The 22,985-nt window shown below is 38.2% G+C and overlaps 1 protein-coding gene across 2 annotated transcripts; it reads left to right on the forward strand.

Annotated features, from left to right (window-relative positions):
* Window positions 1-745: 745 nt before the first annotated feature.
* Window positions 746-22,584, forward strand: LOC106824650 (aldo-keto reductase family 1 member C15-like). Of its 2 annotated transcripts, XM_070500942.1 has the most exons (10): window positions 906-1,067; window positions 5,498-5,631; window positions 7,346-7,513; window positions 8,393-8,509; window positions 9,441-9,518; window positions 10,575-10,697; window positions 12,299-12,408; window positions 13,649-13,814; window positions 20,433-20,515; window positions 22,366-22,584. In XM_070500942.1, exons 2-10 carry the CDS (start codon window positions 5,629-5,631, stop codon window positions 22,406-22,408), a joined length of 891 nt encoding a protein of 296 aa, XP_070357043.1. In that variant the 5' UTR covers window positions 906-1,067; window positions 5,498-5,628; the 3' UTR covers window positions 22,409-22,584. The 2 variants fall into 2 exon arrangements, with proteins under 2 accessions (XP_014686546.1, XP_070357043.1); XM_014831060.3 differs by lacking the exon at window positions 5,498-5,631 and having other exon boundaries at window positions 746-1,067.
* The last annotated feature ends 401 nt before the right edge of the window (window positions 22,585-22,985 follow it).

Consider the following 22,985-nt stretch of genomic DNA (forward strand, 5'->3'; position numbering starts at 1 on the left):
AGAGCTTCCCAGTCCAACATTTTGCAGGCATCACTCTATGTGTTTAGTTTTAAATGGCTTCATAATTGATTTCATCAATGCAGCTTAATTTCCCTAACTCTTCCCTAATTTATTGTAAGTTAAATTGTCTCCAGTTTTCTCTTTCAGGAGTACTGTTGAGTATGATAATAAATTACGTAAAATGTTCAACAGGTTTTTGAAAGCTGCTTCTTGATAGTTTTCTAAAAGTTATATAACTGTGTGAAAGGTATAAACACTCTAAGCTTCTGTTTACATACAGAAAATGACATCCAACAATAGTTAATAATTAATAATCCAAGAACCACCTTGATAGAATGTCTTTGTTTGGCACCCTTTTCAGGATTGCATCCTTGTTAGGACTGAATATTCTCTTAATAAATAAAAGAAGGGAAATAAAAATCATTTTGCTGTTGGGAAAGGTAAAGAGGCTACTTTTCTTTCAATCTGAAGTTTTAATTCTTTATTGAGGGTCAAGTTTTAAAAACTGTTCATTAATCATTCCTCTAAATTGTGTGTGGGTGTGTGTGTGTGTGTAAGATAGTTAATTGTGTCAAATGATGCATGATCAAGAAGTGGCTTCATCATGGCAAAAAACAAAGAAGAGATTGGTATCTGGAGTTTTCTGGTTTAACTCTTGTTTAATAATTGTTCAGCAAATCTCTTGTAATAATTTACTAGTGTATGTGGATACTAAATAAAAAGCTTACTTGTGCAAGAAATTAATGCTTTATTTATCACTATATAGTAATTCATTAAGTTTTCTCTTTAATAAAAATCATATAAACAGTTAACTCATTTGCTTTCTCTACATGCTCCATGGGTAACTGCTTTAATCTTGCTCCTCCTACAATCCATTTGATAACGGTTGGACAATGGATGTGGGTGTTGTCTTCCTGTTATTCACATAACCTGTGAAGCAGAAGAATAAAATAGAGTCTGCTTAGACAGAGGAGCAACAGGCAATGGATCCCAAATGTTGGCGTGTGGAACTAAATGATGGCCGCTTCATTCCTGTTCTGGGATTTGGCACCTATGCACCTGAAGAGGTAACAGTAGTGTTCTTGGGGTTGAGGATTACAAAGAAAATAGACCGAGCATGAGTGGAAGATGACTTGGATTGTCAAGTCATTGAGGTCCTGTGTTAATCTGGGAGGCTCACTTGGTTCTTGTAACTAGGCTAGAACCATTCCTTATACAAAGAGATAAAGTAGTCAGTGTTCAGTCCTCCTTGGGGTCTGACCATGTGGTCACCTGCTCATTATTGTGGGTTTTCCTCCAGGTTCCATCTATTTGCCAGGTTGGAAAAGAGATGAATCTCAGCAGTCAAGAACTCTGACTATCAGCTGCTTTGCTTTGAGGGTGATTGCATGGGAGTTCTTTCTCTAAATATCTGGAATTTAAGAAGTCTTTCCTCCCACTACATATGTATGATCCAGAGAAATATTTGTAGTAATGGTCCTGGAGATGAGGTGAATGGCATTTGATGGGACAGCATTACTCTTCTGTTGTGGATAGCCTGCTGAGTGCCAGACAATAAATATTCCACCTGTAGTTTACCCTGTACTTTTCCTACTGCTTGGAAATTTATTCTGAATGGAAAATATAATATCATTTGAGAGAATAGGCTACAGTCTTTGAGGGCATGATTTCAATTCCTGGTCCATGTTAATGAACTTTTCATTGAAGAAAATAGATAGAGTTGGACTTTAGACATAAGAGAGAGCCAAGTGGGCAAGTCACCAGACTGGAAGCCAGGAGTTTGCTTTCCAATTTTGTCTTTAGCCTATTTAGTTGCATGACAAGGAGTAGTACTAAAACTTTGAGTCTCACTTTCTCAACTATAAAACAGAAGGAAATGTTCAAAGAGACAGTTATGAGATAGATGACAGGACTTGTTTACTTTGTAGTAAAAAGTGGAATGAAGGGCAGAGAAGGGTCAAGGATACCACTGAAGCTTCAGCTTCCATGAACCTCTGAATGCCTGTCCACCTAAATAAAGAATATAACCAGCAGAGTTCAGTTAGACCGAGTATACAGTTACTATCGTTATCATTGAACAAATAAAGATTCTCAAATATGTGAAAACCAGTAGAATGTTGTTCAGCCTTAAAACAGAAGGAAATTCTGCCATTTACAACCACATGGGTGGACCCATATGACTTGTGTTAAGTGAAAGAAGCCAGACCCAGAAAGAAAAATACTGCATGATCCCACTTACTTACATAATCTGAAAAATTCTAACTCATAGAAGCAGAGATCAGAGAAGTGGTGTCCAGGGTCTGGGGGAGAGGGTGGTAGGCAAAATCAGGAGGTGGTGGTCAAAGAGTACAAAATTTCTCACCACACACACAAAACAGTTAATTATGTGATGTGATGGATACCTTAATTAACTTATTTGTGCTAATTGTTTCACAATGTATAAATTTATGAAAACATCACTTTGTACATCTTAAATATATACATTTTAAATTTATATACAATTTTAATTTAGCATGTTCTATGTTACTACACTGGTAGAGTTTTCTAGGAAGCTTTCACCTTGTTTCTTAAGACTTTGTTCCATCGATCTTTTCCTTTTGTTGATTTTGCTTAGTGACCTCTCACAATACAAATCATATCCATGACTACATCCATATGCTTAATCCTGTGAGCTCTTTCAGCAAATTGCTGAATCTGAGGGTGTTCTTAGGGACCTTCAATGCTAGCGCGATTGCCTGGTATTGAAGGGGTCCCTGGGATGACCAACTTTAAATACTTACCAGCAAAGACCCAGGCAAACTTCTATGTGTTCATCACCACCCATGGAGAACTAACATAAGACATGAGGAAAAGTTGATTCTTAGGAAGGTCAAAGTTTGTACCTTAGCTATCTCTCAATCACATGGGTATCCAACAAATAACTTTGGTTGCTCATCTAGGTTCCTAAGGGTAAAGCTATGGAGGTCACCAAATTAGATGTAGATGCTGGGTTCCACCAAATTGATTAGGCTTTTACATGCAATAATGAAAGGGAGATTGGATGGGTGATCTGAAGAAAAATTGAAGATGCTACTGTGAAGGGAGAAGATGTATTCTATGCTTCAAACGTGTTGTGTACATTGTACGTGTGCATATGTGTGACCACGATTCCCTGGAAATGACAACTGTTTGATAGGACCAGTAGGTGTTTCATGAATCACGCTTATTGGTGCTTATTGGTACAACTTTCTTCACAGATATTCATGTATTAAATCTAGTGTCAAAATAGATGATGTGGTGGCCAGCCCCATGGCCTAGTGCATAAGTTCGGTATACTACCCTTAGGTGGCCCAGGTTTGATTTTCAGGTGTGGCCCTAAAACACTTTTCAGCAGCCATTCTGTGGTGATGATCCACATCCAAAATAGAGGAATATTGGAACAGATGACAGCTCAAGGCAAATTCTCCTCACGAAAAAAGAGCAGGATTGGGTAGCCTGCCTGGTGGCTTAGAATTTAATTTTGCACACTCTACTTTGATGGCATGAGGTTCACAGTTTGGGTTCCTGGGTGTGGACCTGCACACCACTCATCAAGCCATGCTGTGGCAGCATCCTACATACAAAATAGAGGAAGATTGGCACAGATGTTAGCTCAGCAGCAATCTTCCTCAAGTAAAAAGAGGAGGAATGGCAACAGATGTTAGCTCAGGGCATATCTACCTCAGGGAAAAGAAAAAAAAAAGGATGATGGCTTTCTAACCACTGCTTTTTAAAAATTTTATGACTTTAAAGTAAAATCACTTTACATTTCTCACCCTCAGACCATATCATTGTGGTTTAGCATGGAGTACTGAATCAGACAGAACTGTGATCAGATTATAGCTTCCTTACCATCTGGGTGACTCACGAAAATTTCTTAACATTCTGAATCTCAATTCTCACCCCTGTCAATAGGAGAGAGCCTCCATTTCACCATCTCTAACTTGGCACTAAGTGGCATTACAGGTGGTTCAGTCTGAGGATTCAGAGGCTATTTATTGTGAGGGTGGATTATCATCATTATTAGCGGGTTATTTAACATATATTTTATGCTTACCATGTTTTTTAAGTAATTTCCATTCATTACCATTAATTCCTCAACAAATCTCCTAGGTAAACTATTATTATTCTTATTTCATACACATGTAAAATCTAAGCTCAGGAAGCTCCTCTGCTCTCATCTGCTGCCTCAGTCAGTCACTCTGCTCTTTGTTAGAAAGTCCTGATGGGCAGTGGGCACTGGAGAGAAGGACAAGTAACATGTCTACTTTGTAGTAGCTTTGTAACAGCTTTGCTGTACTTCTTGGGGCCAGAAGTATTTGCCAAAGAATTTACCAGAAGTTTTCTTTTGTCATATCAGAAGCTACTATTATTCCAAGCATTAAACATTAGAAAGGAAGACTTAGGAGGCATAAAGTAACAATGGAGACAGAACTGTGCTTCTCATCAAATGTATTTTTCACACAGCCACATGTCCGACTGCAATGCACTTGTGTCAACATCTAGTCACAGCGAAGTAGGGGCAGCCTTTGGGTTGCGTGGGGGACATTGCCCCTATAAATGATGGAGATCAATATGCTCCATCTTGGTAGAACTATGACATGAAACATCAATAGCTAATAGATATTACATAGGATCAGTTTGTTTGGAATGACATAATTTTCCATTGTATCCACCATTACAGCTTAAGCATAGGGTATATCTTACTATGTTATATCCACCTATTATTAATAGTGCTAAAGACAAAAAAGGATGACAGAGAATAGAACAAATAGGCAATGTTACATGGGATCCTATATTGATAAATCCAACTCTCTGTAACCCTTACATAGTAATGCTGGTTGAGGGACTTTGAAAAGAGATTGCAACTTGTATAGAGCATTCTATCAGTCTCATTAAAAATGAATTACTGCTTCCATCTCCAGTTAGATGGACAGTTCAATCAACTCACCATCCATGGTCTGGCTTCTCTCTTTGAGTAACGGTCCTTTACCAAGATTCAGTGTCAGTCTCTGCTGCTACTGAGAGGTCACCCATCTCAAAATAATAGTAGCTCAAATAGCCTTGGTGAGAAGTATACCAGCAGTTGGCTCATGCATAGTCTTGATCCCTTCCGCCATAGCTATTTAATTCAATGGTCCAGAGTGTAAGTACTGGAGTGGTCAGGTATAGAGGCTAAGTAGCATCCAGCAGACAAGAGCTATTCTTTACCTAATTATCAAGAACATCTCCTGAAGACTCTGGAGGTCATGGAAATCCCCCAGGCAGAGTTATAGGTGCTCATGGTTGGAAGTCTGGGTCAGTGCACACAGATATGTTGACTGCCAAGCAGATACAGGTAGAGAGACAACTGTGTCTATCACAGTAAGACTCCAGATAGTACACTTTTCAATTAACCTTCCTTAAAAACTTTCTGAAAATTACCTATAATTCTCCCTTTAATTCAATTGGTACACTTTATTTTCTTTGTTTTTTTCAGCTTTATTGATGTAACATTGACAAATAAAATTCTAGGATGATTAAGATGTATGCCATGATGATTTGGTACATTTTGAAAAGATTCCCTTGTCAAGTTTAACACATTCATCACTTCATGTATTTATTTTTTTTATGGTAAGAACATGTAAATTCTATTCTCTTAACAAATTTCAATTATACACTACAGTGCTATCAAGTATAGTTACCAAGTGATACATCAGATCCTCAGACCTTATTTGTTTTATAGCTGAAAGTTTGTTCTATTTTACCAAGTCTCCCCTTTTCCCCCAAATTATAGCCCCTGGCCACCACTTTTCTTCTCTCTGTTTCTATGAACTCAAATTTTTTTTCAGATTTCACCATACAGTATTTGTCTCTCTTTGTCAGGCTTACTTCACTTGGTATAATATCCTGCAGCTTCATCCACGTGGCTGCAAAGGATGAGCTTAGCTTCTTTTTCAAAGCTGAATAATATTCCCTTGTATATATATACCACATAGTCTTTATGCATCCACCCATCAGTGGACACATAGGTTATTTTCATATTTTGGATATGAGAATAATGCTGAAATGAATATGGGAGTACAGATATCTCTTTGTGATAATGATTTTATTTCCTATAGAAAAATACGCAGAAGTTGAATTGCTGGATCATTTGGTAGTTCGATCTTTAATTTCTTGAGGCACATCCACACTGTTTTCCTCAGAGTCTGTACCAATTAGAATGCAAATTTTCACCAATAATGCACAAAAGTTCCCCTTTCTACACAACCTTGATAACCTTTGATATCTCTTGTCTTTTTGATAACAGTCATCCTAATATGTGGGAGGTGACATCACATTGTGGTTTTGCTTTGCATTTCTCCGATGATTAGTGATGCTGATCACCTTTGTAGGTGCCCGTTTTATTTATGTTGTCTTTGGAAAAATGTCTATTCAGGTTCTTTGCCCAATTTTAAGTTGGATTATTTAATGTTTTTTGCTATTAAATTGTATGGGTTTCTTGTATATTTAGGATATTAATTCCATATCAGATATGCGATTTGCAAATATTTTCTCACATTCCACATGTTGAAATTTAATTTCATTGATGGTTTCCTTTCCAGTGCAGAAAATTTTGTTTTGATGTAGCCCCAACTGTTTGTTTTTGCATTGACTGCCTTTGCTTTTGGTGTCAAATGCAAAAATGATTGCCAAGACCAAAGTCAAGGAGCTCACCACTATGCTTTCTTTTATGGGTTTTAAGCAGGTTTCTTTTGTTAATGGTTAAATCCCCAAAGCTTCAGGATCTAGCATATCAGTTGCACAGGAGGCACCTAATAAGTTCTTGTTGCATAAATAGTGAATGAGAGCATCTGGGGAAATAAGGATAAAAGCTAAACCATCACGAACGACTTCAAGAGTTCAGTTGGGTGGAAACTGGATGGAGCATGCAACAGTATTGTGGACACATTCCCAATTCTAAGCCAAAAATAGCTGCTGACATCTGTATCTATATCATCTCTCTCTCTGTATACATGTATATCTATATCTATCTATATCTATATCTTTAGAAGTTTCCTCCAAGTGTCAGAAGGTTTCCTGGTAGTTACTTCCTTACACTGAATCCTTTATTGATTGAGACTTTATTTTCAATGTTCCAGGTTGAAGCCTATTTCACGAATTCATCTCAGATTAGAGGTCATGTAGGAGTTTAGTATGTTTCCCCCAAGGACAGGTGTGTTACCAAGGCTTGCACTATTAAACTGGGGAACAATTGACATGGAGAAATGCCTGGTGAAAATGCTATGAAGGAAATAAATTTCTCCTCTCTGAGTCGAGTGGATTTCTGACACACTGTATTTTGTAGGTTCCTAAGAGCATGGCTGGAGCGGCCACGAAAGTGGCTATTGATGTGGGTTTCCGTCACATTGACTCAGCGTACCTCTATCAGAATGAGGAGGAGGTCGGCAAGGCCCTTCGAGAGAAGATCAGGGATGGCACTGTGAAGAGAGAGGACATATTCTACACCACCAAGGTGCTGTGGGTAGAGTGTCAAGAGGTTGCTGTCAGATCAGATGTTATTTTGAAGAAAAAAAACCTTTTCACTTGGTTTGAATAATTTATTTATCTCATAACATTGTTGAGGCTCATTATAGAAAAACAGAAAAGGCTTGCTTTGCCCTGAAATGTGTTAAGGCTAGGGTTCAGTTTGTTTCTCAACCTCTATGAGCATGTCAGCATTGATATATGAAACATGAATAATAATGCTTTTTTTCTTTATCTGTTATATGGATTGACTGAGTCACTGTGGAGTTCGTCCACTCAATTATCTTTCAGCAGATTCTCTCAGAACATATCCAAATGAGGCTGACATTTAATCATAAAAGGGAGCCAGACTTGGAAATATATTTTTAAAGTTGGCAGTGAGTTTACTAAACTGTGTATAATTTTCTGAGGTGAAAAACCTGGCTTCCAATGTCAAGAAAGCTCAGGTCTCTACAGAATGATCCTATTTATGTAGACATCAGTGAAAATGTGTTCTTAGTATGTGGGCCTCTCAACAGAACTCTATCCAGGAATTTAATATACAGGAGAGTAGGTTCCATTTCCCCTTGCATGACATTTCTTGACTCTCCATCTGGAGATGTCTTTTCTAATCCTGGAAACACTTAGGTTGCTTTTCTTGGTCCATCTAAGCATTATTCACAGTTTTCTTACAGTCACTCAAATAAATCTTAGTTCCCATCAAAGAACCCATTTATACTAAGTCCCGTAAGTTTAGGCCCTGGGCTTCTTATTTTTAGACCACCACAGATTTTTGTTATCACTTCTCAATCTTTTAAATATGATGTTTAATTTGGGTCCACAAATGTGGGAAATCATAAGCCATTTTTTATTTCTTTGTTCACTGCAGCTTTGGGCTACTTTCCTTCGACCAGAACTGGTTCGACCAGCCCTGGAAAGATCACTGAAGAAACTTGGACTGGACTACGTAGATCTCTTCATCATTCATGTGCCTATTGCTATGAAGGTGGCTTTTAATTTTCCTTGTTATTTCAAGACTATTTCATCACAGCTGTTGCATTTCTGTTGTCTCATTATTGCTGGTTTTCTGGGTTCTTACTGAGAGAGGTAGGTTTGAGTGTAGTAGATAGAATTGCTAAGTGATTTATGAGTCTCTTTGACAGTTGTGTCACTTAACCATCAAGATTCTTTATCCTTATCCCATAGCCTTCAGATGCATTGAACTTCAATGATCTCACTGCATCCACCTCCAAGAGTTGAGGACACCACATAACATGTCTGAATGATATGCTTCTGTCTGTAGTCTGTTAGTGATTAGGGTCCTCAAGAAAGTTGAGTTACAATAGACGGCAGAGATACAATGGTAAATCTCTACCTCTTTAGGGTGGCAGCCCTCTCATATGGATCTCTCAGCCTTACTCAAGAGTGAGGTACCCTGAGATGGTCCATGTTGCACAACTGCAGTCCTTTGTGCTTCACTGATCCAACCTCTCATCACAGGGGATGTTCACTGAGCAAATCTGGTATCCTCACTATATCTGAGTCAGGTAATCACAAACTGGAGCAGAAACACATTGCTGCACAGTAAAGGTAAGTCATGTCATCCACACTAGCCTGTTCCCAGGAATTAAAATCAATTCCAACTATGGAGAATTCATTTGTAGTGCAGTTCAGGGGTTTGTGTGGAGAAGAGGGTGAAGTTAATTGGGGGAGAGCCCCTTTTCTACAGTCTCTCAGGTAGTTCTGATTTTCCTTCCTCCCATGTTTTCTCTTGCACATATACATGCACACACACACACACACACACACACACACACACACACATAAAAGCACTTGAATTAGCCTTTTGAAGATTTGTGACCAAGCTTCTTAGGCACCAAGAATGTCATTCTTCAAAAAATAAGCCTCTGTCATCTTCTCTTCTCTCTGCATTCCAGCCTGGGGAGGAGCTTGTGCCAAAGGATGCTGGTGGGAAAATTATTTTAGATACAGTGGACTTTTGTGACACATGGGAGGTAAGTACTGCCACTGATACTCAAGACATCCAGGGGGGCAACAAGGTAGAAATCACTAGATCAGAGTCAGAAAAAATAGGTTCTGTCCCATCATTTGTCTGCCCTTGGCCCTGCCTCTGCACTTCTCTGTACCATGGTTTCTCATCTGTAACGGAAGGGAGCTGAACAGGATGACTTCTGAGGGTTATTTTTAATCTAAACTTATGTGGTTCTAGGAGTTTCTTTCGCCACCTATCATGTGGAGTCTGGGAGGCCTATAAGAGGATCATCAGAGTAAATTCAAGAGGAGTTAGTGCTCCATCACAGGACACATAAATAGGCCCATGGAGGGAGGGAAACCTGTTTCTGACTTAGCAGAAGGGTGGACTGTAGTAGGAATGTGAATCCTGCCCTTATATATCCTTTCCTACCATTTTTTTTAACCATTCTATGAAAGGGGAAGAAGCCAAACCCTCAACTAGGAAAACATGAGGGTTTCTCTTTATCATTGACTCTGACTTCACTTGCTAAGGAAGTATTAGATGCCTAACAGCAAAATAGTCTCATGGTAGGGGATGGAGAAGGGAATTGAAAAGTATCTTCATGTCTATTTATCATCCTGAGCATGCATGTAACAGAATCAAGGAGACAAAGTGTGTGTGAATGGCAATAAATGACATTAGGGAATAATGTGTACAAGCAATAAAATATGTTCTGTCAAATCATGATATATATGAAAAAGACTTCCATTTTTTTTGAGGAAGATTAGCTCTGAATTGGCATCTGCTGCCAATGCTCCTCTTTTTAGCTGAGGAAGACTGGCCCTGAGCTAACGTCCATGCCCATCTTCCTCTACTTTATATGTGGGACACCTGCCACAGCGTGGCTTGCCAAGTGGTATGTAGGTTCGCACCCAGGATCTGGATGGGTGAACCCCAGGCTGCCAAAGTAGAACATGCAAATTTAGTTGCTGCGTGACTGGGCTGGCCCCAAGACTTCCAATTTTTAGAACATTCAGTGTCAAATGAAAGGGCCAAACTACATGAAACATATGCCACACATTTCCCTCCTCCCCAGGCCCTGGAGAAGTGTAAAGATGCCGGTTTAACCAAGTCAATCGGGGTGTCCAATTTCAATCACAAACAGCTGGAGATGATCCTGAACAAGCCAAGGCTCAAGTACAAGCCTGTTTGCAACCAGGTGAGCCAAGAGCCCACTGGGACTTCTTTGCTTTCCATCCATTGGACCTCCTTCCATAATTAATAGTTTCAAAGTTTGTGGTTTGATGTCACCCATGTAATGATAGTTCCTTTTACTGCCATAGGAAATGCCAAAAAGAAACAGATTGAGTGGCATGGGAAGAGTATTGTTTCAGTTCTTCAAAAGTGGATTTGAGGTTCCTATGAGACCTCAAGGTGGAGATGCTGAGTTGATAGATGACGATAATGGTCTGGAGCTTAAAAAGAATATCAGGGCTAGATTTTGGAGTTGTTACTGTATGGTTGGTAATTAAACTCACGGAAGTGGATTCACTCTCCTGGGAGAGTTCATAGAATGAACATGAAGAAGGCAGAAATGTCAACATTTAAGGATCATGCAAAGAGGCACTGGTTAGGTGATTGAAGAGCAGTTGCCAGACAGGAAGAGAAGATGAAGAGAGTGTGGACTCAGGAAAGCCAAAGAAGAGGGAGTAAAAGGTTTGCATGAGCCGCAGGGTATGTCCTGCTGGGGAGCAGCCATTCCAAACAGGGATGGAACAGTTATTGGATTTAATGTCATGGAGTTTATGGAAACTCACAGGAGCAGTTACAGAGAGGTGAGAAAAAAATCCAGAGAGAAAAGCCAAGGAGAAGAAAGTGAAGAAACGGAGAAATCATAATTAAAAGAAATAATTTCTAAAAATTACATCCAATGCTGCCAATTTTCAAGCACTGTTATATTGTAATCTTGCATAGCCCTTTTGTAAAATAGTTTGAAAGTTATGAAAGAAACCATTCAAATATTTGTATTCTTTACCTTAGTTATTTAACTTCTAGGAATCTATTTGTAGAAAATTATTCAATATATGTTAAAATGTCACTGCCTTTTTCCTTCTTCTTCCTCCTCCTCCTTATTCTCTCTCTCTCCTCCAATTTATTTGTGAAAGAAGCTAAGCTTTATTTCCTTTAATTTTCCCCACACAATTGATGTCACTAATTGATCCACGTTATGCAGTTTGACATGTTACTGTCTTTGTAATCCTGCAAATTGGAGGTTACATATAAAGACTTGATCACATATATATGTCCCATTGTGAATTCACAAATGTTAGGAAATATGATGTTTTCCAGTCCAACATAGTTACTCTTCTTATTCATGATCAAATTCTCACCATTTTATTGCCTCTTCAAGTGAGCTCCTGAGTCCTTTCACATGCCTCATAATGTTTCCTGTCTTCTTTACTTTCTAAAGTGTAAGATATTCTAGGCTCCAATTGTAGCTTTTACCCCAGAACTGGAATCAGCCATTTTTAAGTAGTCTTGGTTTCCTTCAGGAGGAAATGGCATTTAAGGACCACAACCTAGCCCTACAAGTCCTTAGTCATTTCAAACACTAACCAAAAATTTAAGGGAATTCTTTTCTCATTCCTAAAACCTGATAGCATTTGAAGGTATTTCAGAAGGTGCATGGGAAAAATGTACCAGTCTGAATAATACAATACATATATTGATGTGGTATTAGACATTTCTTAAAAGGACTTTTCAAATTTACAGGTTGTTGATTCATATATTCTGACACTTTTTGTTCTTGGCAACTTACAGGTGGAATGCCACCCTTACCTCAACCAGAGAAAACTGCTGGAGTTCTGCAAGTCCCAGGACATTGTTCTAGTTGCCTACAGTGCCCTGGGGTCCCATAGAGACCCAAACTGGTAATAAGAACACTAGAGTTAACCTATGCCAGCAACTCTATTGATGAAGAAACATTTTATTCAAGTTTTAACATTTAATTATGGAAAGGTTCAAGCATAGAAAAGTGAATAGAATAAAGTCATCAACAGATGAATAGATAAAGAAGATGTGTTATATATACACAATGGAATACTACTCAGCCATAAAAAGATGAAATCTTGCCATTTGCAACAATGTGGATGGAAATTGTGCTCGTTACACCAAGCAAAAAAGTCAGATGGAGAAAGTCAAGTACTGTATGATCTCACTCATTAGTAGAAGATAAAAACAACAGCAACAACAAACAAACATAGATATACCAATTAGATTGGTGGTTATCAGATGGGGAGGCGGGAGGGAGAAGGAGAAAGGGGTGACAGGGCATATTTCTAAGGTAAGGCGATGGATGGTAATCAGTCTTTGGGTGGTGAATATGATGTAGTCTGCAGAGAAAATGAAATATAGTGACGTACACCTGAAATTTATATATTATTTTAAGCCAATGTTACCTCTATAAAAAAAATTGTATAATAATACCCAGGTACCATCTCTGGACTTCAGTCATCACCAACATTCTTTCATCCTTGTTTCCTTTTATGTCCACCTACTCCAAACCTCACTCAATATTATTTTTAATGTAATTTGATGGCAAATTTTATGCAACTCATAATGCATATCTCAGCTTTCCACTTTTGATAAATGGATGTACTGTATAACCCGGCCCCTATCGTGATACAGAACCTAACTCCTGACAAATTTCTTCTGTATTCATTTCCAGACAATTCTTCCTCCCCTCAAGGCAACCATATTTTTGATTTCTTTTTTCAACTTAAATAAGTTTAGTGTGTTTTAGTACTTCATTTATAAAAGAAGTCATAGCGTATATACTCTCTGCTATCCAGCTCCTTTGGCTGAGAATAACATCTTGAGATCTATCCATGCTGTTGCAAGTATCTAGTTCATCCCTTTTTCCTGCTGAGGAATATTCCATTGCATGAACACAAGTACCACAAGTTTTTTCTCCATTCACTCATTGATGGAAATATTAGTTGTTTCCAGTTTGGTACATTTATGAGTGAATTTCTGTGCATATACATAAAACTCTTTTTTAATCATACTATATTTTACCTTCATCACTCAATTATCTGAGGAATTTGGGGGAAAGGATACTCTAGATTTTCAGTCCTACACCTGTCTGTGTTTCATGATTTTTGTTTTCAGGGTGGAAAGAGATAGTCCATATCTCTTGGAGGATCCAATCTTGAATGCTATTGCCAAGAAACACAATCGAAGTCCAGGCCAGATTGCTCTGCGCTACCAGCTACAACGTGGTGTGGTGGTCCTGGCCAAGAGCTTCAATGAGAAGAGAATCCAAGAGAACTTCCAGGTACAGGCTGGACACTCTCAAGGGAGGGAGGACAGGGTATTTTGTTGGGGGCCATGTCTCTTGTCTTTAAGCATCCACCAATGTTCTTTCAATCCCATGCCTCTGTCCCAGTGTTTTAATGGGGCATCTTGGAAGGGTGGGATGAGAGAGCACTGGCTTCAGAGTCCTAAGTTTTATGACTTCTAGACCTAGCTTTGCTGCTTCCTAGTTGTGTGACACTGAGCACATTTCATCTCTGATTTTTTCTCAGTTGTAGGAGTCCCTTTCTGCACAGTAACTTTTTTTTTAAATTGGGTTCATAATAGCTAACAACATTGTGAAATTTAAGTTGTACATTACCTGTCTGTCCCCATATAAGTGCTTCCCTTCACCTCCTGTGCCCACCCCCCAAGCCCCTTCCCCTGGTAACCACTGAATTGTTCTCTTTCTCTGTATGTTTGTTTATCTTCCACATATGAGTGAAATCATATGATGTTTGTCTTTCTCTGTCTGACTTATTTTGCTTAACATAATACCCTCCAGGTCCATCTATTTTGTTGTGAATGGGGCATTTTTTCCTTTTTTATGCTGAGTAGTATTCCATTATATATACATATACACCACATCTTCTTTATCAAATCATCAGTCAATGGGCACTCGGGTTGATTCCCCGATCTTGGCTATTGTGAATAATGCTGCAATGAACATAGGGGTGCATGAGGCACTTTGAATTGCTGTTTTCAGGCTCTTTGGCTAGATACCCAGGAGTAGGAAGACTGGGTCATATGGTATTTCTATTTTTTGTTTTTTTGAGAAATCACCACACTGTTTTCCATTTTGGCTGTACCAGTTTGCATTCCCACCAGCAGTGTCTGGAGGGCACCCTTTTCTCCACAACCTCTCCAACTTTTGTTGTTCTTTTTCTTTGTGACTATAGCCATTTTAATGGGTGTAAGATGCTATCTTAGTGTAGTTTTTGATTTGCATTTCCCTGCTGATTAATGATGTTGAACATCTTTTCATGTGTCTATTGGCCATCTGTATATCTTCTTTGGAGAAATGTCTGTTCATATCCTCTGCCCACTTTTTGATTGAGTTGTTTACTTTTTTCTTGTTCAGTTGTGTGAATTCTTTGTATACCCTGAAGATTAACCCCTTGTTGGATATATAATTTGCAAATATTTCCTCCCAATTGATGGATTGTCTTTTTGTTTTGATCCTGGTTTCATTTGCCTTTCAGAAGCTCTTTAGTCTGATGAAGTCCCACTTGTTTATTTTTCCTTTTGTTTCTCTTATCCGAGAAGACATGGTATTCAAAAAGTTCCTTTTAAGGTACATGTCAAAGAGTGTACTACCTATGTTTACTTCTGGGAGTTTTATGGTTTCAGGTCTTACATTCAAGTCTTTGATTCACTTTGAGTTTACTTTTGTGTATGATGTAAGATAATGGTCTACTTTCAGTCTTTTGCATGTGGCTGTCCAGTTTTCCCAGCACCATTTATTGAAGAGACTATCTTTTCTCTATGGTATCTTCTCAGCACCTTTGTCAAAGATTAGTTGTATGTAGATGTGTGGTTTTATTTCTGGGCTTTCATTTTTGTTCCTTTGATCTGTGTACCTCTTTTTGTACCAGTGCCATGCTGTTTTGATTACTATTGATTTGTAGTACATTTTGAAGTCAGGGAATGTGATGCCTCCAGCTTTGTTCTTTTTTCTTGGGAATGCTTTACTATTCAGGGTCTTTTGTTGCCCTATACAAATTTTAGGATTCTTTGTTCGATTTCCGTGAAGAATGTCATTGGGATTCTGATTGGGATTACATTGAATCTGTAGATTACTTTGGGTAAGATAGACATTTTAACTATGTTTATTCTTCTGATCCATGTTCATGGAATATCTTTCCATTTCTCTATGTCGTCAACAATTTCCTTCAATAATTTCTTATAATTTTCATCGTATAAGTCTTTCACCTCCTTGGTTAAATTTCTTCCTAGCTTTTTTTTTTTTCTTTCTGTTGTGATTGTAAATGGGATTGTATCCCTAAGTTTTCTTTTTGTTACTTTGTTATTGAATGTAGAAATGCAAATAATTTTTGTAAGTTGATTTTGTACCCTGCAAATTTACTGTAGTTCTTAATTATTTCTAATACTTTTCCAACGGATTCTTTAGGGTTTTCTATATATAAGATCATATCATCTGCAAACAGTGAGAGTTTCACTTCTTCATTCATTTCCTACTTTAATTCTTTTTGTACCTTTTGCTTGCCTAACTTCTCTGGTCAACACTTCCAGTACAATGTTCAATAATAGTGGTTAGAGGGGGCTCTCTTGTCTTGTTCTTGTTCTCAGAGGGATGGCTTTCAGTTTTTCCTCATTCAGTATGATGTTGTCTGTAGGTTTGTCATATATGGCCTTTATTATGTTGAAGTAATTTCCTTCTAACCTCATTTTGTTAGGAGTTTTTATTGTGAATCTCTGCTGGATATTGTCAAATTCTTTCTCTGCATCTACTGACATGATCATGTGGTTTTTATTCCTCATTTTGTTAATGTGGTATATCACATTGATTGATTTGCAGATTTGGAACCACCTCTGTGTTCCTAGTATAAATCCCACTTGATCATGGTTTATGGTTTTTTTTTGGTCTTGCCATATTTTGGTTGCCAGTATTTTGTTGAGGATTTCTGCATCTATGTTCATCAGAGATATTGGCCTGTACATTTCCTTTTCTGTGTTGTACTTGTCAGACTTTGTTGTCAGGGTAATGTTGGCCTTGTAGAATGTGTTAGGAAGTGTTCTGTCTTCCCTAATTTTTTGGAATATTTTGAGAGGGATGAGTATTAAATCTTTTTTGCATGTTTGGTAGATTTAGTTGGGGAAGCTGTCTGGTCCTGAACTTTTATTTTTTGAGAGGTTTATAATTACTGTTTCAATCTCTTTTCTTGTGATTGGTCTATTCGATTACCTATGGCTTCTTGATTCAGCATTGGCAGATTCTAAGAGTCTAAGAATTTATCCACTTCTAGATTTCCAATTTGTTGGCGTATAACTTTTTGTAGTATTCTCTTATAAGAATTCGTATTTCTGTGGTATTCCTTATAATTTCTCCTCTTTCATTTCTAATTGTGGTTATCTGAAGTTTCTCTCTTTTTTTCTTTGTAAGCCTGGCTAGGGATTTGTCAATTTTGTGTATCTTCTTAAAGAGCCAGTTCTTTCCTTCCTTGATTCTTTCTACTGTATTTTTTGTTTCAATTGCATTTATTTCAGCTCTGATTTGTGTTTCCCTCTTTCTGTTGACTTTTGACTTTCTTTGTTCTCCTTTTCTAATTCAGTTTAGGTGTAGTTTGAGATGGCATATTTGGGAAAGGGTTTTTCCTTTTTCTTTATTTTTTGAGGAAGATTAACCATGAGCAAACATCTGCCACCAATCCTCCTGTTTTTGCTGAGGAAGACTGGCCCTGGACTAACATCCATGCCCATCTTCCTCTACTTTATATGTAGGACGCCTGCCACAGCATGGTTTGACAAGTGGTGCGTAGGTCCACACCTGAGATCCAAGCCAGCAAACCCCAGGTCACTGAAGTAGAATGTGCAGACTTAACCGCTGCACTACTGCGCCAGCCTCTGGGAAAGTTTTTATTTCTCTATCATATCTTAAGGATATTTTTGCTGGAGAGTATTCTTTGCTGAAATGTTTTTTCTGTCAAATATTTGAATATATCATTCCACTTTCTCCTTGCCTGTAAGGTTTGTGCTGAGAAATCTGCTGAAAGACTGATAGGGGATACGTTATAAGTTATTTTCTTCTGACTTGCTGTTATTAGTATTTTTTCTTTGTCATTGACTTTTGCTAGGTTCACAACTATATGTCTTGCATTAGGTCTTTTTACATTGACATGGTTAGGAGTTCTGATGGCCTTTTTCATGTGGATTTCCATCTTCTTCCCCAGTTTGGGAAGTTCTCCACTATTATTTCTTTGAACAAGCTTTCTGCTCCATTCTCTTTCTCTTCTCCCTCTTGAATGCCTATAATTCTTATGTTGCATTTCATAATTGAATCAGGTATTTCTCAGAGACTTTCTTCATTACATTTTAGTCTTAGTTCTCTCTCCTCCTCTGTCATAAGCATTTCTATATTTCTGTCCTCAATATTGGTGATTTGTTCCTCCATGTCATCAGCCTTATTGTTCAGGGAATTCATATTCTGCTTTATCTCATCCATTGTGTTTATCATCTCCAATATTTCTGATTGGTTCTTCATTACAGTTTCAATCTTTTTTGTGAAATAGCTCATAAAATCATTGAGCTATCTGAATTTTCTTTAAACTCATTGAGTTTTTGAATAATAGCTATTTTGAATTCTCTGTCATTTACTTTATAGATTTCTATATCTTCAGGATTGATTTCTGGGTATGTGTCATCTTCGTTCTGGTATGGAGATTTAATATATATTTTTTTCATACTGCCAGATGGTGTGGATTTGTGCTTTCACATTGTGGTAGTCTTTGATCACTGCTTCCACCTGTGGTCACTGGGTATAGGTCAATAGCTGTGTATTCTGAGCCTACTGTGATCCACAGGACAGCTCCCAGGTGCTGGGCTGGGGCACCAAGTGGAGGGGAGTGGCAATTTCTTTCTCCTGTACCATCTTGGATTCTTTTCACTCTGCCTTTGCTATCTTCTCTCTTGGAGTGTTGGCTTGAAGACGCCCCCAATATAGCTAATCATCTCTGTGAGGGGCTTTCCTCTGGACTGTGAGGGACCTTAGAGATCTGTGGTGTTCCCACAGAGGGCTGCTGCTACCTCTCTCCTTTCATCTCAGGGGCAATGTGCAGTCCTTGAGTGCTGCCCTCCTGAGAGAAAGAGAAGCTTTCTCTTACCTCATTCCACTTCCTTGGTAGGGGCTTCAGTATATCCACCTTCCAACGTGTGGCTGCATGGTTCTCTCAGATGTCTTTTGTATTTGCGGATGTTCTCTGTTGGAATATGAATGTCCTTGTCACTGTGTCTTAGAGGGGAGAGTTTACAGGGAGAGCTCACTCCTCCATGAAGATGATGTCACCACTACGCAGAGGAACTTTTAAAAACCTGGTTCCACTTCTTCACCTTTTCTACCTGATGAACACCTATTTGTAAGCCAATATTAAATATTAAACCAAATAACATTAGCTTCTTTGTTAAACCTTTGGGATACCCCAGCACAGTTGTTGACCACCATAGCTCTAGGCATGGTTCAGTTAGTAAGTTTTCCTTATTAAATTAAAATTGTTTCTTTATGTGTCACTGTGCTCTGTAGACTGTGAGACCCTAAATTTAGTGATTTCCTCTAGGTAATGTTTTAACACCTTTTCCCCAGCAGAGCTCCTGGAAGGTCAGAAGCTAGATATCAGTTTACAGACTGACCAAGTTAACAAACAAAAGAATAAAGTTGTTCCCTAAATTCTGCCTCATATATCTACTCGTGCCTTAAATATATCAGTGGTCTTCAAACTATTTTGTTGTGAAACTCATGAGAATTGTGAAAAACTTCTTAAACTCTGCCCCAGTTTAAGATAACCACAAGAAATGTCATCATGAGTTTAATATTTGCAAAAGAAGAGATTTGGAGCACATTATTGATAATGTATATGATCCAAAACCTTGAAGCTCTAGATTTAGTTCATTCAACTTATAGAAATATCAAATAGAGAATTTTAAATCTCATTGTTAAATCAATCAGGAGAAATATCCCTTCTAATTTTCAATTCAACTCATCATGTTAATACATATCCCCACATCAACCAAATCGCTTCTGGAGTATGTTTTAATAGGAGTGACAGATGGATAGGTAGATGACAGAAAAATAAGGCACTGAGTTTTCCATGAAATTGTCCCCTGTATGAAATAATGAGCTTCCCACTTTAATATTTCTTACCAAAGATCTGTCTGCTCTGCTGCTAACGGACTCTCCATTAGGTGCTATGTACCCTCAATTAAAAACAAATCTGGACTTAAATAAGAGAGACTTTATTCAAAAGGGACAACTCTCTGAATGTAAGATCTATAAATGTCTCAAAGATCAATCAAACTTTTCTGTTCTAGGGAAGAGTAAAGACTCCTAGAAAGAGAAACATGTTTGGTAGTTGGCGTAAGCTGGTGATGTGATTGGACAGTTGATCAGGGAATACTTTTTCAAGAGGATGGTAGATTCATGGAGAAGCCTTCACATGCAGCTACTCTTCCTGCCAATGCTTGCATAAGTTAAAGGCTGTAAAATTCTGGAGGCTGGTGGGGAAGGAAAAATCTGAATAAATTTGGGTCAAGTCAGCAGGTATTTTGTCCAGATTGTCCTACTGTCCCTTTGTTTGTACAAAGGGGATTTTTTTCCTCTTCTCCAATAATAAATTCAAAGGAAAGAATGGGATTGATGAGCTGTGAGACTTTTTTGTGTAAATTGGATAGAAAAGGAGTGGGAGTGGGCAGGGAGAGGAAGAGAACCCAGAAAGTAGAGTTCTTAGGCCAGTACACTTGGAGACTGATGACAGAGAAGGATTGCCCAGACCCTCTCCTTGCCTCTGTCTGGCTGGAAGGTCCTCAACTTCCCAGGTAGAAGCCAACTGCATTGGGGGAAAGTTTAATGTGATTCTCTCTTTCATTTCAGGTTTTTGACTTTGAATTGACTCCAGAAGACATGAAAGCAATTGATGGTCTCAACAGAAATTTCCGATATGAAAAATTGCTTTTGTAGGTGATCTATAGATTGTTTTTCACAGTATGTTTTCTATAGCATGGAAGTTAGCAGAGGAACTAAACTTCCCTAAATCAGGAAGACAGGCCTTATTTGTGGTGTAGGAGTAAAACAGGTGCTTTCTGTAGACCGCAGACCAGAGGTCACTCCAGGACTCAGTCTCTGATCCAACAGAAACTTGAACGGGTCCCAGTACACACCATAAGTTAAACTGCCAGAGTTTGTTTGCATCATGAAGAATTCACTACTTTTATGCACCTAGTCTTTGTATATGGTGAGCTTTCATACAGGACTGAATTATCTTTTCGAAACTGAAAGCACGATGCCTATGACCCACCAACATTTAGGGGCTTATAAAATGTTTCATCTTTAATACTTCTTAAAATCAAAATAAACAATATTTATATTAATAATTACTATATAATAATGAATTCAACCTGGATTCTATTCATTTTTTCCTAATAAAAAAATAAAATGTAACATTACCTTTTTTTTTTTGGGGAGGAATGGGCCAAGGAAGGGAAATGTGTGTAGGTGCTGTGCAAGTCATACTATGGCCCTGCTTCCACTTCCTCTCCTAAGTGTACAGTGACATTTCTTGTTAATGGCATTACTGTTCCCAGACACCATCCGTTTCTTCCAAATTTATCTCCTCAGTGGCCTTTTTTTGTCTATCACAACTCTCATTTCCTCAGCTATGTAGTCTTACCAAACTGAATTATAAATTTATCATGAACTCAGTTGACCCTAATGTTAGTGACTGATGTATCCCCAGCAGCATACAAGAAAAGATCCTCTGGCTCGCTATGCTTCTTGAGTCAAGGCTTACTGCAGGGTGGCCTTTGTCCATCAGGAGACTATCCCCTGGGAGCCTCCACCTCCTTTGACCTTGACTTGTTCACAAACATAGTATTCCAGTTGTGCAGGTCCTGCAGGAGCATCTCAGGATGAAGAGAGAGAAGACTAATGAAACTGAGAAATTTCAAAGAGAGTTTAGAAATAAGGGGAATAAAGTTTTAGTTATAGAATAAAGATTTAGTTCCAAAAGAAAGATCTCAAAATTCTCCTTCTTGTTTGGGAAACTATATCATGATTCCAGAAAAGTAATCTTTCTATTCCCAAAGGCATTTAAGTGTAAGTCTGTGATCAATCTCCTTCATTAGGCTGTGAAAATCTAGTCTCACTCATCTTTGTGGTCGTATGTCAACAGTACAGCTCCTGGCCCATAGGATTGCTCAGAATGCACTCTTCAGGGAAATTGAATTGAAAAGCACAAACTTGAAAAGGAAAATAAGAATATGGAAAAAAAAGAAAATAACAGTAATACTAATTATTGAATAACAAGTATTCTCATAAATTATAAATTCAGAAAACCGTAATCCCATTTTGTAGGTATGGTTATGTAGGTGTAAATGTTATCTCCTCAATAGATTAGAAGTTCCTTAATGGAGGGACTCTCAATTGTTGAGGGCTCTCAGTGTATATTTGTTGAATGGATGCATGAAAGAAAGCAGGAAAATCCTTGCTGTGTTCATTCTCACTGGCTAGGGACAAAAGTTACAGCAACATTTTAGCCGTAGTTCTTATTACATTTACTTATAAATGTAAATTGTAGTCTCAATTAAGCTACATGCCCCTTTGGTGTTTATATTATATGGAATCATAGGAATTTGGCATGCAGGTAATGTTTGCACATGATCAGGGAGCCTGCATGTATGTGTATATGGTTAGAAGGAGGGACATCAGTGTAATTTACTTTTCAGCCCATCTTGACCACATGCTCAGAGAAACTGTCTCTGACATCGGGAAGACACTTAATACAGTAATATCTCTCCTTCTCTTTCAGTGCTGTTGATCACCTTTATTATCCGTATTCTGAAGAATATTGACCGTGAGTTATCCACCAAGAGTTATACCAGAATTTCCTACTTCTAAGCGTTTGGAGAGGATTTCTGAACTTGACAGAGCTGACTCAAAGCAGTGTCTGTAGTTTCAGGCTGCTAGCCTTTCTTTTTGTTCATTTCTTTCTTTTTTCTTTTTATGAAAAAATAAATACTTCAATATACAGATGTCTGCTTTTCCTGATTACTAAAATGATACACACAAATTATAGAAAGCTTGAAAATAAAAAGGAAAAGATAGAGAATAAAAATAACTTGTAGTTAGGGGCCAGCCCAATGGTATAGTGGTTAAGTTCACATTCCGCTTCAGTGGCCTGGGGTCATGGGTTTGGATCGTGGGTGTGGGCCTACCTACCACTCACCAGCCATGCTGAGGTGGCATCCTAGGTACAAAATAGAAGACTATTGGCACAGATGTTAGCTCAGTGAAAATCTTCCTCAAGCAAAATGGGAAGATTGGCAACAGACCTTAGCTCAGGTCCAAACTTCCTCACCAAAAACAAACAAGCCAAAAATCACCAAAAAGACCCTTATCATTAGCTCATTTAAAAATTCTTGAACTCTC

The sequence above is a fragment of the Equus asinus genome, chromosome 29 (assembly GCF_041296235.1).
Source record: "Equus asinus isolate D_3611 breed Donkey chromosome 29, EquAss-T2T_v2, whole genome shotgun sequence".
Lineage (NCBI taxonomy): Eukaryota > Metazoa > Chordata > Mammalia > Perissodactyla > Equidae > Equus > Equus asinus.

Excerpts from the sequence above, each read along its gene's own strand:
- LOC106824650 (XM_014831060.3), top strand. The coding sequence starts at position 984 with ATGGATCCCAAATGTTGGCGTGTGGAACTAAATGATGGCCGCTTCATT. Across the intron at positions 13,815-20,432 it reads GAATCCAAGAGAACTTCCAG|GTTTTTGACTTTGAATTGAC; the intron begins GTACAGGCTGGA and ends CTTTCATTTCAG. Across the intron at positions 20,516-22,365 it reads CGATATGAAAAATTGCTTTT|TGCTGTTGATCACCTTTATT; the intron begins GTAGGTGATCTA and ends CTTCTCTTTCAG.